This window comes from Spodoptera frugiperda, chromosome 17, assembly GCF_023101765.2.
Source record: "Spodoptera frugiperda isolate SF20-4 chromosome 17, AGI-APGP_CSIRO_Sfru_2.0, whole genome shotgun sequence".
In the NCBI taxonomy this organism is placed as follows: domain Eukaryota; kingdom Metazoa; phylum Arthropoda; class Insecta; order Lepidoptera; family Noctuidae; genus Spodoptera; species Spodoptera frugiperda.
In genome coordinates this window covers 4,554,807-4,572,037 of record NC_064228.1, presented here as the reverse complement: position 1 = coordinate 4,572,037, position 17,231 = coordinate 4,554,807, and the positions used below count along the sequence as shown (strand labels likewise).

Here is a 17,231-nt window from a genome sequence, read left to right as displayed (position 1 = left end):
CAGAAAGCAGGTGCAGGGAAGTACTAAAGTATGAAGTATTATCGGAAACGGTACGAGTGCACACGAATGCACATCAACTTACACTGAACCAGTCTATCTTGGTCTCGTTTCGAACGATCTTTCCACTCATTCAAGGGCCAGTTTATACTGGTATGATATAGTTTGATGTGTAGCTGTGCACGAGAAATTGCTCACAATTTGTGAAGAGTACGCACGGTTTGTTGCAATGCAGTTCAAAGTGCAGACGAGTTTTTGAATAGTGCAGTGGGATATTTGAACGTTAATGTGCTTGTGTGTGATAGATGTCGTTGTGGCTCGGAGGTTTAAGTTGTCTGCTTCTCATATATGAGTAGGTGCGAAACCTACCAACGGCAAATACCAATGTAACATTTTTCGAGTTATATGTACTTTCTAAGATTATTTAGACACGACTGAAAAACTGTAGGAAAACATCGTGAAGAGACCTGGACTTATAATTTCTGATTATAAGTTTGAAATCACTAACCCGCATTGAGCAAGGGTGGTGATTAATGCTTAAATCTTTTCCGTGTGAGAAGAGGCGTTTGGTCAGCAGTAGCCACGAGTTATGTTAAACTATTACATGTTCATAGAACTATTGTAAAATGTTAAGCGTTTTTGTAGGTGTTCAGTAAAAATAACACAATAATCCAATACTCATCTCATGATGTAATATGTAGGGTGACTGGTAATTAGTGAACAATATTTAAACACGTCATTGTACTCATGATTACAAACAACTTTCCCAAGGAAACTTCTTCTTGGATTTTTTTTCTTTGGCAAGGTGTTTGTAATCATGAGTATAATCACGTATTTTAGTATCCTTCACTAATTACCAGTCACTCTATATAATTATTTGAATTTGTTTTCAAAATCCGTCTTTACTTTGAAATGGATACCAAATCATGAATCATTTACAATGTCAAAATCTTCAAACTACCAAAGTTTACATGTATTTCATCCGGAATTTCAATGAAGTTATCACAATCAGAATTAATTTTAATACAAATGTGTTCGGCTATGTAGTTGCGAGCGAACAGTGCATTGCAAATTGAGGCTTGGATTACATAAACGGTGTTAGTTTCAGAAATTAATAGTAGTCTGTTTCGTTATTAAATGAAATTCAGCTTCAACGAACAATTTGTTAGTGAATTTATACTTTAATTGCTATGACAAATTTGTCGATTTGTGTTTATCGATATTGTTGTGTGAGTATTTTCAATGCTTTCGTTTTTTGGGTAGCTACTTTGTTGTACATAGTATATTTTTATTAAATTTTATTATATAACATTTTTGTTGAATTTAATTTTATAGCAACAGACTTTGAATGCACAGTTATTTCAGTAATTTCGAACGAAAAAGAAAAACAGTAATAGTACAAACTGGCTGGTAACAAGGTTATCCCATAAAGTATCAAAGTAAAAAGTATTTATTGATACCTTAAAAAACCTGTCCAATATTTTCAATTAATCTACCACACAGACATAAAAATAGCCGTCTTTATTAAAGGTTCCATATCAATTTGTTTGTCCCTGTATTTCCCAGAGAATATTTCATTGAAGCTTCAAGTGGAGTGAATAGGTACCCATCCCGAGAGATCCCGTACAATTAGGAGCTAAATTGAAAATCATGTTTGAGCTTGTAGACCAATTCAGTTGGTATTTGGACGAAATATTTTATGATAAGTGAACAATACTCGTAGTAAGCTTGGTTATGGAGTGAAATTAGCAGGTCTGATTCTTAAATTAGGCCTAATAACTTTGGTGTTTCGATACTGTCTTAGTGATTAAAATTTCCGATCAAGAGCTGATGACTGCCTTTTTAAAAGGGGGAAAATCATACGAGTTACCTGGCCTAACAGGGACTCCGGCCCAAAAAACAGGAGTAGGAACTGGATGGTTTTTAGTCAATAAGAGGCTGACACTTCCTTTCCCCTCACTTAAGGCAGGAGAAGTCATTAGATGACATACTAAGAAAAAGAGAATCAAAATTTTTATCATCGATTTGAAAATTCTAAGTTAAGCAAAGTATTATTCGATTTTCTGATCAAGATAATAAATCAGCAAAACCATTTCTACCCAAAATAGAGGAAAGAATGTCTTTATATACCTCTACCAACCCAGAAGAACAAAAGTAACGATTCTATCTATATTATGCTACGTTGTAAAGGATTAGAATCGGTTAAAGTAATATTAGATATAACAGATTTTCTGATGAGGTACCGTACGGTTCTGAACTGCGGAAATTATTTGCCGAGAGATTTTAATCATCTTGCATAATTGATGTAAGCTTGTGAATTTCGGATTGGGTTCCTCTCTCCTTTTGTATTCACGTTTCTTAATTAAAATAATGATTTAGATGGATTAAAGTATTTTATTCTAGCTTTTCTTTATTAGAAATGTTTTTTTAATCATTAAATGATGGGTGGAAGTTTTTGGTTTTAAATATATAAAAGTAGGGAAAAGCCATGCTTCGGTACGAATGGGCCAACTGGACCGGAGTGATACTACGTCCTCACAGAATACAACGTGAAAAAACGACCCAATAACCCTTAAATTCGTAACCCCCAAAAGCCCATCAACGCATTTGTAACGCCTTTGGTGTTTCGGGTGTCCATGAGCGGCGGCGATTGCTTACCATCAGGTGCTTCATCTACTCGTTTACCAGCTCATACCATAAAAAAACAGGATGGAGTAAAATTGTGTATTTACTGCGTCCTTGTTATTACCCAAAAAAAAAACAAAAAAAAACTACGGTAACGAGGCAGAGATTTTCTGAAAGTAGGTTAGGTAACTTGTTATCATTTTTATCTAAGCATGGAGAGATCAAAACTGTATCAAGCAGTAGACAGAAATATGCTGATGATTATGATGACGATGATAACATAGAAACATAAAGCACATACAATACACCAATATGCAGTAAAACTAACACTAAAACCATTTCACATATCAGACATAACATAACATAACCCAAGCTCTTTCCTTTAAAAACTCCTATAAAAATGAAAGAAGTTCAAGCAAAATTGAGCTCACATTTCCTTACAAAGTTATACAAGCAACGGTTCTATAAACCCATATTTTTCTTTTGTAATTCCAATGCCCGAGACATTCTCAAAAGAGTATTTTGCATTTAAATAGTTCTCATCCTGATGGCTTTGTTCTTATATCTTTATACTTTGTTTCAGATTACTTGGGTTGATAGTAATGCTGGTGTTTTGACGCAAGGCGTCACTTATAGTGTGGAGCCCATGCCTGATGGGCAAAGGTTTACAGCTAGGTGAGTTTGTTTTATGTTTTTTCTGGTTATAACTTTCTTATTATAAAGGCCCTATATTTGTACAATAAAGGTTAAAAAAACCTTCTAATTATGATTTTAAACGTAATGTGTAATTCATCTATTGCATCTTTGGTTAAGACTAATCCGTACCCTTAATACGAGTTTGCTTTACGTTTAAAGTAATCGAAATGAGAGCGTATTCGGCGCTCTGATTGGCGGGCTCGAATAAATCAACCAATAAAGCAAACTCATACCAAGAGTACAGTATGGTATATGCAAAGATATACACATGTATGTATTTCAAGATTTTTCTCAAACATTTATGTCATAATATTATCTGAATTCTTAGAACTATCTACTTAAGGTTTCTCAAGTAAATGTAAATAATAATAATATTTTGCCGTACAATGACTGTTTTTCTTTTTGTTCCACCAGGTCAATTATAAAGATGACTCCAAAACAGGAGCATCACAACCAAACGTTTACGTGTCAAGCGCAGAACACCGCTGACAGAGCGTACCGAGCTGCTAGCATACAAATAGAGGTAAATACACTAAAGAAAAGTCATGCAACGTCACACCTTTCATCCCCGAAGTAGGTAGGGGTGTATATTACGGCACGTAATGCCACTGTCAAATGTTGTCCACTTTTCTCCATTTGTATGGGATGAGCCTATTGTTATATACTCGGCAAAATTCCAAACTACTACTACTGAGAAATATTCTAAAAACCGATTAAACCCAGTAATACTTTGCCCGACTCGAGAATCGAACCTGAGACCTCTTGCCCGGCAGTCGCGCGACCACTCGATCAACGAGGCAGTAGTTAAGTAGTAATATCAATTCATAGAATATAAAGCTCATCTACAAAAAGTAACTTAGGCCATATAGATTCGGAGCTGCGGACTACCTAGCGGGTTTACCGGGGCTTCGGCTCGACAAGCAGGAACAGGAATGGGGTGGTTTTTAGTCAGTAAGATTCTGACACCTTCTCGCCTCGCCCAAAACAGGAGTAGTCATTGTATGAATTTTCCCCCTTAAAAAGGCCATAAAGATATAAAAGAAGAAGTGTTAAACAAAATCCCATAAAACTCCGTATAAAATAAACACCAAAATTTCCTAGACACAGAAGTTAGCCACGACGAACAAAATCCAAAACATACAAAGAAAAAATGAAAAACAAAAATACCAGTAGGTAGTCCCGAAAAAATATTGACAAAACGGACTGGACACCGGTTCGGATGGGCGATACGTGTCGTCGTTCGCAACATGAAGAGATTTAGCACTGCCAAAGGCTTGCGCAGTAAATATGACCACACTAGCAGAATACGAAATGACGTTAGAAGTATGAAAATTGTTTCTAGAAGCGGCGTCGTATTTTTATGGCTTATATATTTATGACAGTGGAATTAGGGCCGCGTTGTCCGTTGAATATAATTTGCATTGTTTTTGGAATTGAATGAGCGTTGTTTTTAATTGATTAAAGAGGTATACTGATGGATTATTTTGTTGCATTTTGATGAGTTTATGTGTAGAGACTTCAAAAATAGGAACTTTTCAGTTTGACATGTTTGTATGGTTTTGTGCGATTATCTCGCGTTTAATTGAACTGATTTTGATGCGATTTTTAGCATCATATTTTTCAGACGTAGGACATTTTACGAATATTACACGACTTAAATAAATAGAGACGGTAACGAAAACTGAAGGCAGTTCTCGTTTTATAAAAAATATTTCTTAAACATTAAGAAATATTTTGAAATTAATCTATTTTAGTCATGATAAAATTAAACGTTTTCAAATCCAGTTTGTACATACTGATTAGTACAAAAATACAATTTTGAAGACTATAATGAAATAAAACATCCTATTAAATACAGACCTAATTGACACCAGCCATAGAATTTACTCTTACAAAACACATGAATTCCCATAACAAAAACCCCATCAAACACGTTGAATATAGAATTCACCCTCGCCTAATTAGGAAAATACTTGGAACCGACATCAGCCCCTCAATGCTCCTCTCATCTCCTTATGCATTCAAGTCTTGTTCGACATTGCCAGAAAACCCGTGTTTTTCTTTGGAAACAGCTAAGAACTGTTTCGAGTGAAAAATGGATTTTGTTTTCTAGTATCTTCTTACTCTTGCAAACATTTTCTTTTGTGATTTTAGTTTTTGTTGCTGTTTCTTTAGGTTTCATTTTTGATTGTCTCGTTTGGTATAATTTCTTTAATGTTGTTAATGGGTACTCTTTGTAGTCTTGTATCTAATGGTTCATATTTCACGAAAGTTATTAGGAACTTTTCATTTCATTGCTGATTTTCTTGTTACTAATGTTCCATAGTACTTTAATATCAGTGAGTATGTGCTTTTGTTAATTCATTGTTACAAAATATGTTCATTGGTAAACATAGCATCGTGGAAATTCAGCTAAGCTATATTTTTATATGGAAAGATGCGTGCTATAGATGGCTTCCCTACTATCGATACATCGCATATTTGAGCTGCGCATCTTCATAACACATCTTACTCGTACTGCTATAAAGCTTAGTATCGGTGGAAACGGTCACATAGTTATAGGTACAGCTTAGGTACTGCATTTTCATGTAGCATAGCTACATAGCAAAAACACCCTTAGTTTCACTAATAATATTATAACAAAATACATTTAATTCAATTTCCTTCCCTCTCTTGTATCGTGAACGAATTACAAGTATCAATACACCACATGTTACCAATACTTACACACGATTCTACCAAAACGAAGATATAAGATATCAATATAAGAAGTTTTGCTTTCGAAAAGTAAATAGCTTCTTTCTAAACTTTCCCTAGCTTGAACTCGATTGCGTTCCCCTCAGTTTTGCCTCATAAAATATTGAGATAAAATTCCAGGCGATGGTATATATATGCTATCTTCAACCCCTAGTAAAGTTTCTTTAGGCTGTTTTGTTTTCTCCCTTATAAAAGCATTGCCTATTTTCCATGAATTTTTCTATGGTTATGTTCGGATCGATTTTTTGTGTGGAAATTGTGAAAATGATTTGTCTGGGCTGTGTGATGGGATGGTGTGTGATGTTGATGTTTTCGTTTTTTGTTGTTATTTGGATTTCTTGGACTCTATTTGATTGTTTCAAATGAGTAATAACGTACATTTAATGATTACTTAAACTATTCGTTATAGTATGTAACGAATTTGTTTCGAAAACAATTGCTAAGTAACCGGTACGGCGGCAGTTAGTATTACAGATTTTCTGTTGTATTTTTCGATTCAGTTCGAATTCCAAATATACTGCTTTTGTTATAAATCTTAAAACACGTCTTTTAAGTATAGAGTAAGATCCCGGGGCCCCCAGACGTTACTTATTTTTGAAGTAACGAATTTTACGGTATAGACTCTCTTCTATGTGTTTAAGAGTGTGTGTGTAGTAACTAGTTTGACTAGGCGGCCCGTTCACAGGTAGCAGGTAGAAAAGGTAGACAAAAACATAACTTACTTTTGTTGAATTTGAAGTGCTGATTTTTATATATGTCACAGAGAATATTATTAAAAATAAATATTTCATATTGACAGACCGTTTCTGTGGGCGGTAATTCCTCCCAGACGCTTCAAACCTCATAAAAAAATTACCGAACTTTTGTTATATTCGAAGTCTTCCAATTTATATATGATGTTTGGGGGACTATTTTAATACCTTTTGTCTACAGCCAGACCAATCCGAAGGGCCAAACATTCTCCCAGACACAATGAAAGTTCCGCTAGTAGGGGCATTATGCAAGCGCTTGAGCGTGAGCGAGAGCAATATATTGTTTTCAGAACTACTCTATACCCTTTGCGCCGTAACAAGGTGCGGCTGACAGATTCAGCAACGTTTCGTATCACTCTTGAAAGTTGCTGCAATTTAAAAATTATGCCTTAGTATTTTAACTGTATCACATTCGTACTATGTTAAATCATTCGAAAGTGTAGTTAATTAAATTAAAACTAACCGGAATGTTCTAGTCTTTAAATAAAATCTAATGAAATGAAAAATAAAGTAAAGTGTTATGCGTATAACGTAAAGCTGGGTAGTCGATGTTTTTTAGTCGAGAATAAAAAACGTCGTTCAATTATCACTCTTAAAAAACCTTTAATTATGTGGGTAAATCTACTGTAGACGCGGCTCTCTCTGCCCGAACCACAGTGACTTTATCTGAGCACAAATATGTAGTAGACATTTCCGGCGCCTTTGATAATGCGTGGTGTTACTTAATCTGAAAGATCGTGGTTGCTTTAGTAACATATACAAACTAATATATACTTATATTCTTCACGGTTCTGTAAAACTAAGCCCGACATATGTCAACGGTCCCATCCTTAATAATATATTTCCGGTAGTTATTCGTAAGGATAACTTCGTCCATAATTGCACAGAAAAATCCTTCAGTTTCTCCAAAGAGATTACTGAATCGTAGCCAAGATACGGACGCCAGAAAATCTACACTGGGTCCATGAAGGGCCCGGAAGAAGCGTCCGTGGAGCTCCTTGCTATGCCATACCTCCTTGCGGTCATTGACGCTTAGTACCACAGGTTTACGCCAGTTCTCTTTTGCTAAAGATAGTGGAGTGAATCCATTGTCCACTGCCGCTACTTCTCGATGCATACCCTCGTTTACTTTCAGGAAATATTCCCTGAGGTTGCACACCTCACGGTTATGAAGGGTCTTAGCATTTAATAAGCCTCGACCCCCACACTTCCGCGGGATGTACAACCTCATTATTATGATCATTCATTTATTTCTTTTACTTGGTTGTTACATTTTTAAATATTAAATTAAAAAAAATAAAATAAAACATTTAAAAATATAAAAAGCAGTAGCCCACCAGTAACGGGATAAATCCAAGCTACCGGTGGTCAGGGCTTAAGAGGGAAGAATTTCCGGTCAATACGCGCCGTGTCCAGAAGTACTGCCTTCTGCATCAGGCTCTTGATCCAACCATCTAACGTTAGCCTACTCAGGTGTTGGTCGAGGCTTTTGGCTATAAGGCCATTGGCAGATACGACTATCGGCACAATGATTGCTGAATCTACATCCCACATGTCGACAATCTCATGAGCTAAATCAAGATATTTACTGGCTTTATCTTGTTCAGCTTTCACAAGATTCTCGTCATGTCAACCTCATTATTATTATATTATTATTATATGCATATATATTTCTACTGCATTTCTACACATAAAAGACATTTCTGTATATTTTTGTATAAATATAAAAATATAAATTGTTATTGACTCAATCCATTTGTTGTTGAAAACAAACCCAAATGTAGGCATTAAAAAAGATGCCATTCAGCCTCCCCGAAATGGAAGGTTTAGATTTAATTTATATGAAGATTTTGGAAAAGCATTTCTGTTATTTAATTTGTTGAATAACAAATATTTGATGTCAAGAATTATTCTTTTACAAAATTTAAAAGTTTTCATTATTTTTTATTATTTTTAAATTTTTGGATGAACTATAAAACTAATAAAAATCATTATAAAGTATAAGTGTTAGAGGTCAAATTAAAGGTTTTTAATCAGCTTCATTCATGCTTTTCATAAATGAGCTTTTTTTTGTCAATCAAAAGTTATTTACGGTTAAAGTTACAAAACTTGCAATTTTTAAAATTTTGAAAATTTTAAATGGCCGCCATTTCATAACTAATTGACCGATTTTGCTCATCTTCGAACTCGACCTAGGTAATTACCCAAAAAATAGGTGTACCAAGTTTCATCAAGATCGGTGAAAACATTCAAGATATCCTGATGACAAGGCTGGGTTATATTACATATACATATAAAAAATTTTTAACCAATGGTATTTTTGGAACTTACTTGACTAATTATAACATATGATAGCAAAATCAGGTGAAAATTCCACCATGAGGACTAATGCAATAGTTAGATTTCTAAAAATCTACCTTCATCATCATCATCATCATCAGCCGAGAGACGTCCACTGCTGAACAAAGGCCTCCCCCTTGGTCCTCCACGTAGAACGACAAGCCGCCACCTGCATCCACTGGCTCCCCGCCACTCTGACGATGTCGTCGGTCCACCTAGTGGGAGGTCTGCCCACGCTGCGTCTTCCGGTCCGCGGTCGCCACTCAGTCACCTTCCTGGCCCAGCGGCCATCAGTCCTCCGAGCGACGTGGCCTGCCCATTGCCACTTCAGCCTGCATATTTTGAGAGCTATGTCTGTAACTCTTGTTCTTTGGCGAATTTCCATATTTCGGATTTTGTCGCGCAAAGATACTCCGAGCATAGCTCTCTCCATCGCGCGCTGGGCGACTCTGAGCCTTTCTAAAAGGCCAGCAGTTAGGGACCATGTCTCGGTACCGTACGTCATCACTGGCAACATACACTGGTTGTACATCCTGGTCTTCAGACACTGCGGGATTTTTGACGAGAAGACTTCATGCAACTTCCCAAATGCTGCCCATCCGAGTTGGATTCTTCGAGCGACCTCTTTCTCGAAGTTGGACCTACCTAGCTGGATGATCTGACCCAGGTATGTGTAGTGGTCTACAACTTCGAGTATATCGTTCCCAACGACAACCGGTATAGGTGCAACATGGACATTTGACATGATTTTCGTCTTGTCCATGTTCATTTTAAGGCCCACCTGTTGGGAAACGGTATTGAGGTCGCTGAGCATGGTGTTCAGCTCTTCCAGCGACTCTGCCATTACGACTATGTCATCGGCGAAACGGAGATGAGTGATGTATTCGCCATTAATGTTGATGCCGCGTCCGCTCCAGTCCAAGAGCTTAAAAACGTCCTCCAGTGCGTTCGTGAACAGTTTCGGAGATATAACGTCTCCCTGTCTCACGCCCTTCCGCAACTGGATTGGCCTCGTAGTCTCTTCCTGGAGTCGGATGCGCATGGTGGCGTTGTTATACAAACACTTCAAAACCTCGATGTATCTATAGTCGATGTGGCACCGCTGGAGAGACTGCAGCACCGCCCAGGTTTCGATTGAATCGAAGGCTTTCTCATAGTCCACAAACGCCAAGCATAGTGGCAAGTTATACTCCTCGGTCTTCTGTATAATCTGCCGCAGCGTATGAATGTGGTCTATGGTACTGAAACCTTTTCGGAATCCGGCTTGTTCGGGAGGCTGGAAGTCATCAAGCCTGCGTTCGAGACGGTTCGTGATGACCCTCGAAAACAGCTTATACACATGGCTCAGAAGTGAGATAGGTCTGTAGTTCTTTAGCAGACAGTTGTCGCCTTTTTTAAAGAACAGAACCACCACACTCCGTTGCCATGCTACCGGCGTGGTTCCCTCGAGTATGACGGAATTGAATAGCTTCTGGAGGACTAAAAGTATCGGTTTTCCACCCGCTCGCAGAAGTTCCGACGTGATTCCGTCATCGCCCGGCGCCTTGTTGTTTTTAAGCTGTTTGAGAGCCATCCTAATCTCGTACAGGCTGATGTCTGGGATATCCTCAGTGTAGTGCCGCGTCAGTTTAGCTCTTGGGTCCCGAGCTGTACCGACGATGGGTTGCCGTGTTGAGGTGTATAACTGTCCGTAAAACCTCTCGAGCTCTCCGAGGATCTCGGACTTCGACGAGATGACGCTGCCATCCTCGGTCTTCAGCCTCGTCATTTGGCTTTGCCCAACAGACGAATTCTTTGCGAAGACTTTTGAGCCCTTGTTTCGCTCAATTAAGTCTCTGACTCTTGCGGCGTTATAGGCCCGCAGGTCACGTCGCATGTATTTCGAGATTCGTCTATTGAGCTTGCCGTATTCAGACATATCGTCTGAAGACTGCAGCCTCATCTCGCTACGATCCTTAAGAAGTTTTAAGGTTCCGTCGGAGAGCTTTTGGGGCCTGTTTCGGCGGGGGTCTTGAAGAAGTCTGACCCCACTGCTCGGACAGTTTCCACCAACCCATTATTTATCTCGTCCACGTTTCCACAATCAGCTAGACACTGGAAGCGATTTTGCAGTTGGAGTTGGAACTGCTCGGGGTTTTGGATCTGGGCACGTCCAGGGCGGAGCGTGGACTTCACCAGGCGTGACCGCTCTAGTTTTACATTGATGTTCAGTGTGCCCCTGACAATACGGTGATCGCTACCGGTTTTCACCTTCGCTATCACAGAGACATCACTGAATATACGTCTTTCGGTCGCCATGATGAAGTCGATCTCATTTTTGGTAGAACCATCAGGGCTTATCCATGTCCACTTCTTGGCCGGTCGCTTCTGGAAGAAGGAGTTCATCAAATAGAGTCTCTCCCTCTCCATAAAGTCGACCAGCCGCTGGCCCCGATGGTTTCGCTGCCCATATCCAAATGGCCCTATTCTCAACTCATCGCTATTCCGTGTGCCCACCTTTGCATTGAAATCCCCCATCACAACGGTGAAGTGTGTTTCGGAGGAGTGTATGGCTTTTGAAATTTCCTCATACAGAGCCTCTACTTCGTCGTCACAATGTGTCGAGGTCGGCGCATATACCTGTATGACCTTCAGCGAATACCGGTTAGATATTCTGAGTATAAGGTACGCTACCCTGTTCGACACACTGTCGACCTCACACACGTTGTTGACGAGAGACTTGCGGACGAGAAATCCGACACCACCCTGGGATTTACGGTCTCCTTCCCGGAAGAAGAGCAAGTTGCCGGAATCTAGGATTATCGTATCCTGACCCTCTCTTCGGATTTCAGATAGTCCCAAGATGTCCCACCGCATTTTGCTCAATTCTTCCTCCAGCTCGACAATCTTCTCATCAGTCCGCAGTGTGCGGATGTTGTGCGTTGCCAGGGCCAAAGTTCGTCGGGGGTGGTAGCGCTTTCTCTGCCGGGGATTCTTAGCACCCCCTGCTCCGCCGTTACCTGATCCGCTACCTAGATCAGGAATAGCGGAGCTGCCGGGGACTGGGGGCCGTGTAATTTTGTTGTCGCTCATAGTGAAAGGGGGGGGGTTGCCATAATCCCCACGCTTGGCAGGCGGCTTGGGGATCGCAGTTAGGTCACCGATAAATTTTGAGAATGCTGCTGCCCATTCCTCGGTGGCTGGTCGCAGTTTTAGGACGTACCCGGGTCCCTAAAAATCTACCTAAAAATTAATTGTTTCGGGGAGCTTAATAAAAATTTGAATTGTGTCTGGGAGAATGTTTGGCCCTTCGGATTGGTCTGGCTGTAGACAAAAGGTATTAAAATAGTCCCCCAAACATCATATATAAATTGGAAGACTTCGAATATAACAAAAGTTCGGTAATTTTTTTATGAGGTTTGAAGCGTCTGGGAGGAATTACCGCCCACAGAAACGGTCTGTCAATATGAAATATTTATTTTTAATAATATTCTCTGTGACATATATAAAAATCAGCACTTCGAATTTAACAAAAGTAAGTTATGTTTTTGTCTACCTTTTCTACCTGCTACCTGTGAACGGGCCGCCTAGTCAAACTAGTTACTACACACACACTCTTAAACACATAGAAGAGTGTCTATACCGTAAAATTCGTTACTTCAAAAATAAGTAACGTCTGGGGGCCCTGGGATCTTGGTCCAGAAGCAGAAACAGAATTACTAGAAGTCCAGTCCACAAAAGATTTTTGGTTACCTAATTTCATGCCAAACTAAATCTTTCTAGATACTACATGTTACTAACGTTTCTTTTTTGCTGGGTCTTGTTCGGTTGTGAAGAAAATACTTTATCCTTTCAGTAAAGGGAACAATATAGTAAAAGCAGTAACCAATATTTCATATAATATCCGTCATACTTCGGCTCACAATAAGGATAACATTAAGAAATTTCTCCACCACATTATTCGTTCAATCGGCCAAAAAATATCTTCGCTATCCATATTTTGAATATATTAAAAGTGACTATGTATATGTTCCCTTTCCACGATAAAAACGTACGTATTTGTCATAGTATAATGTGTGGAAGAGCCATGCTTCGGATGGCTTCGAATAGGCCAGCTCGGCTGGAGTGATATCACGGCTTCAAAGAAAACCGACATGAAATTACGCTTGCGTTGTATTTCGTTGTGTGAATAAGGTTAACGGAAGCCCAAGTACCCCCTCCCTAATCCCCAACAACCCTTAAATAAAGACATATTGTACTGAACCCAAAGATTTTTTTAAAACTACGGCCAGAGCCACATACAAAAGCTAGTAGTCCGCAAAATGACTTTTACTATACACTATATTTCTCTACATAGTTACATTATACACATTGATCAAAAGTTATAGTATTTTCTGTACCGATGTAAAAATTATTGTCGTTCCCAAAGTCAGTAGGAAATTACTATTCCGGTCACATTCACAAAGATACTGGATGCGGCATTAATATTAATATTATTATGTTTCTTCCTTTAATACGTAGGCTTCGTTTATTGTTTCGTTCGGATATTGAAATCTGGATGTGGTCTCGTTTTTGATAATGTATGGTCTAGGTTTTTGAAAATATAAATAGGTGCAACTTATTTTTGTTAAGGAAACTATTTAGGACACCCCATATTTCGTTGGGTTTATTGACTTGGAGTAACAAATGTCTCGAATGAAATGAAATATTGTCAATAGTTATTTCGTTTTCACTGTATTATGATACGAGGAACAGTTTTGGTTTTAATGGAATAGGAAGCAAACGAGCAGACTGGTCACCTGATGGTAAGCGATTAGCGCCGCCTATAGACACCCGCAATACCCGAAGGTTTTGAAACCTCTTACTACATACAAAACGTGTCTCTCATTAAAGATTGACTGAAAATAATAGTGACATAACTAGATAGATAATAGTCAAAATATGTCGATAATATAGGTATTACAATGACATTATAATCCAAAACAATATGTTTTCACATTTTTATAGTAATAATATATCTATATATATAAAAATCAATTGCTATTCCTTTGTCTCGCTAAAACTCGAGAACGGCTGGACCGATTTGGCAAATTTTGGTCTTGAATTATTTGTAGAAGTCCAGGGAAGGTTTAAAAGGTGAGAAAATATCAAATAATTGACGGAAAAACCCTAAAAACTGCCCTTTCCTTTATCCCATACAAACGTTTTCTAACTAATACGTAGAGTCAATTTGAGCTTTATTGCTATTGGATAAAGTTCATTGTTGGATAAATTCTATTGGATACTAAAAAACAAATGCTATTGAATAAGTGTGCGTTGGAGACTTGGAGCACAGAATCCCTACTAATATTATAAATGCGAAAGTAACTCTGTCTGTCTGTAATTACGCTTTCAAGCCTAAACCAGTGAACCGATTTTGATGGAATTTAGTACTGAGATAGAATAGACCTTGATACTTTTTATTGCAAAAAAATAGCGGAGAATGGGTAAAAATAAGGCATAAATGGTCATATGGAAATTCGTCATTTTAAAAGCTGTAACAGTAAAACTTTGTATTTAGATACTTAATGAGGAACGAAAGAACATGGTCTACTTTTTATTGCAAAAAAATAGGGGAGAGTGGGTAAAAATAGGGGATGAATGGTCATATGGAAATTCGTCATTTTTAAAGCTGTAACAGTGAAATTTTGTATTTAGACACTTAATGAGGACTACTTTTTAATAAAAAGGGTAGAAGGCGTAGTATGTTTGATAGAGGAGATTAATGTTTGCTTGAAAATTCGTCATTTTCGTTAATACGTTGCCTGTGGCTTCACTCGCGTTCGACTATATATCCCCACTACCATACTAATGTTATGAATGCGAAAGTAATCCTGTTTGTGTTAAAGGTTACGCTTGCACGAATGTTTTTTTTTTTTGGAATATAACAAGGAAACAATGTATTTTTTTATTGATAGGCAATATATAGGAAATTAAAGGATAATAATATAGATAACCTTGGCTACTTTTCATCATGATTATAAAATGATGAATCGGCGGTCGTGGTTTATTTGGAATACATATCTTTAAAAATGCTAACAGTAACATATTCTCAAGTAATTCACATTTTAGATGACATACGGCAGCATTTTGACCACTAACATCACTACGCGGACGAAGTCGCGAGCAAAAGCTAGATTCGATAAATTTTCATTTGTACATGTCAAATATTTGTTGTTTCTAAATTCAAATTCTGTAAATAATGATTGACATTTATGCATAAACTAAGAAAAGGGTGAATAAACAATTGTCTGTATTTTTTTTAATCTATTGAAAATGTTGAAAAGTGCATTAAGCATTAATAGAAATTCCTCAAATATTAATTATGCGTGCGTTCAGAAATAATGACAAATTATCAACAGTTACGCGTGTGTTCAGAAATTTATTTTGTGTAAATTTAAGTTTCTATTCACGTTTTCGAACAAACGATGCTCTTTCAATATAGTCTATTGGTGTGAATGACATTGACATTCGTATTGCGCGCTTTTTAAAATATGCAAAATTAAATGTATATTTTTCAATATTTCTGAGAGATTATCTTAATATTTCTTCGAGTTTTAAAGACTAAGAAGATTTTTATTTGCTAATAAGTGTTTGTTAATCAAGGTAAGTTCACATCTTCATTATTGATTTTTAGTAACTTTTGGTGACTACACTACTACAATTTGGTATACACGGTTATGCAGAAAATGTATGAGAGCTTTTTATTTTCAGTTGGAATTTCGTTTTTAACAATGCTACCAACCAGACGTACAAGCTTAGGCCGCAGAACTCGAAATACGGCAAGTCAAAGAAATATAAGAGCAAATCAAACTGATGAGCATCGCGAAGCGCGAAATGAACTTGAACTGAATCGATATCAAGATAGAAATGTTGTGTTTAATCCCCACAAAGCTGCATTCAGTTATAATGTGGCAATTGATTACAGTTCAGAGCAAATTGTTGCTATTGGACTAATGAACATTGTGTGTCCACATTGGGATTGAAATTAAAAAATTAAGCCTCTGGATTGTGTTGCGCCAGCGGCCAAGTCAAATTGACGCCATTGGTACCGCCACCAGAGCCACTACATTCATTGGTTCATTTTTTGACTCATATCCAGCAGTACAATAATTGCTTTCAAATGACATCATTTGGGGCAACAAAAGTTATACGAGACAATTTTTGCCTACTTTTAGCAAGTAAGTATAATGGCAAACGTTTTTTTTTTAGTTTTAAAACCATGTAGCTGGTGCAAAATATGTCGAGTCAGTGATGTGTTTATTTTGTAAACAATAAATCAAATTACTAATAATAGTCATGTTGTATTTTATAGTGGCATGAGCAAGATGTTCTTGGTAAAGCCTACTACCTAAAGCTGCCGTGGAAGGCTGTTTAATGTCGAGGTTAAAAGTAGTTTTAATTTGAAATGATGTAAAGTATTGTGGCAGTATTTTGCGAGCCACATGGTAGTACAATTTGCTATACAATTGCCTGTATACAGATTTATATTCTTGCAGATTCAGGGATTCAAATATATCATCAAACAGGTTCCTTATTGCCAGTGCCTGTTGAAGACTATACATTTTTGCAAATATATTTTATGGACAATTCAGCAAGAGAAGTCGATCAGCGTTGTGCACACAACAACTCAGTAAAGAGATCCATTGTGATGAACAACTTCAAACATTTTTCCTTCAACACAATGAATTAGTTGCATTAGACCGATGCATTAGACATTCACAAATGCATTAGACCGCATACCATCAGATAATCACAAAATTGTCATCAGAGCCGATAAGGCGCCTGCAGGACAGTGAAATGATTGAATTCTATGAAATAAACACTATTATAAAAATATATTTTGTTTTTCTAAGTCCTTTTCAGGTATAGTGAGATCAGGAAATTATGGATTCATTTTTATATGGAGGATATTTATAGATTCCAATTCAAATTGAATAGGGACTCATACATAGCTCAGCTATACAAAATAAAGTAGAGCATCATTGCTACGCGAAAGCGGTACGAAGTTCGCTGGGTCAGCTAGTCTATAATATAAAAATAAGT

At 37.5% G+C, this 17,231-nt stretch overlaps 1 protein-coding gene across 1 annotated transcript in view; it reads left to right on the top strand.

Annotated features, from left to right (window-relative positions):
- The window catches only part of LOC118276846 (irregular chiasm C-roughest protein), a 123,680-nt gene that overhangs the window by 69,639 nt on the left and 36,810 nt on the right, over positions 1-17,231 (top strand). The window contains exons 6-7 of the mRNA XM_050699782.1: positions 3,206-3,297; positions 3,733-3,841. Coding sequence (XP_050555739.1) covers positions 3,206-3,297; positions 3,733-3,841 — 201 coding nt within the window. The remainder of the gene's footprint in view (positions 1-3,205; positions 3,298-3,732; positions 3,842-17,231) is intronic.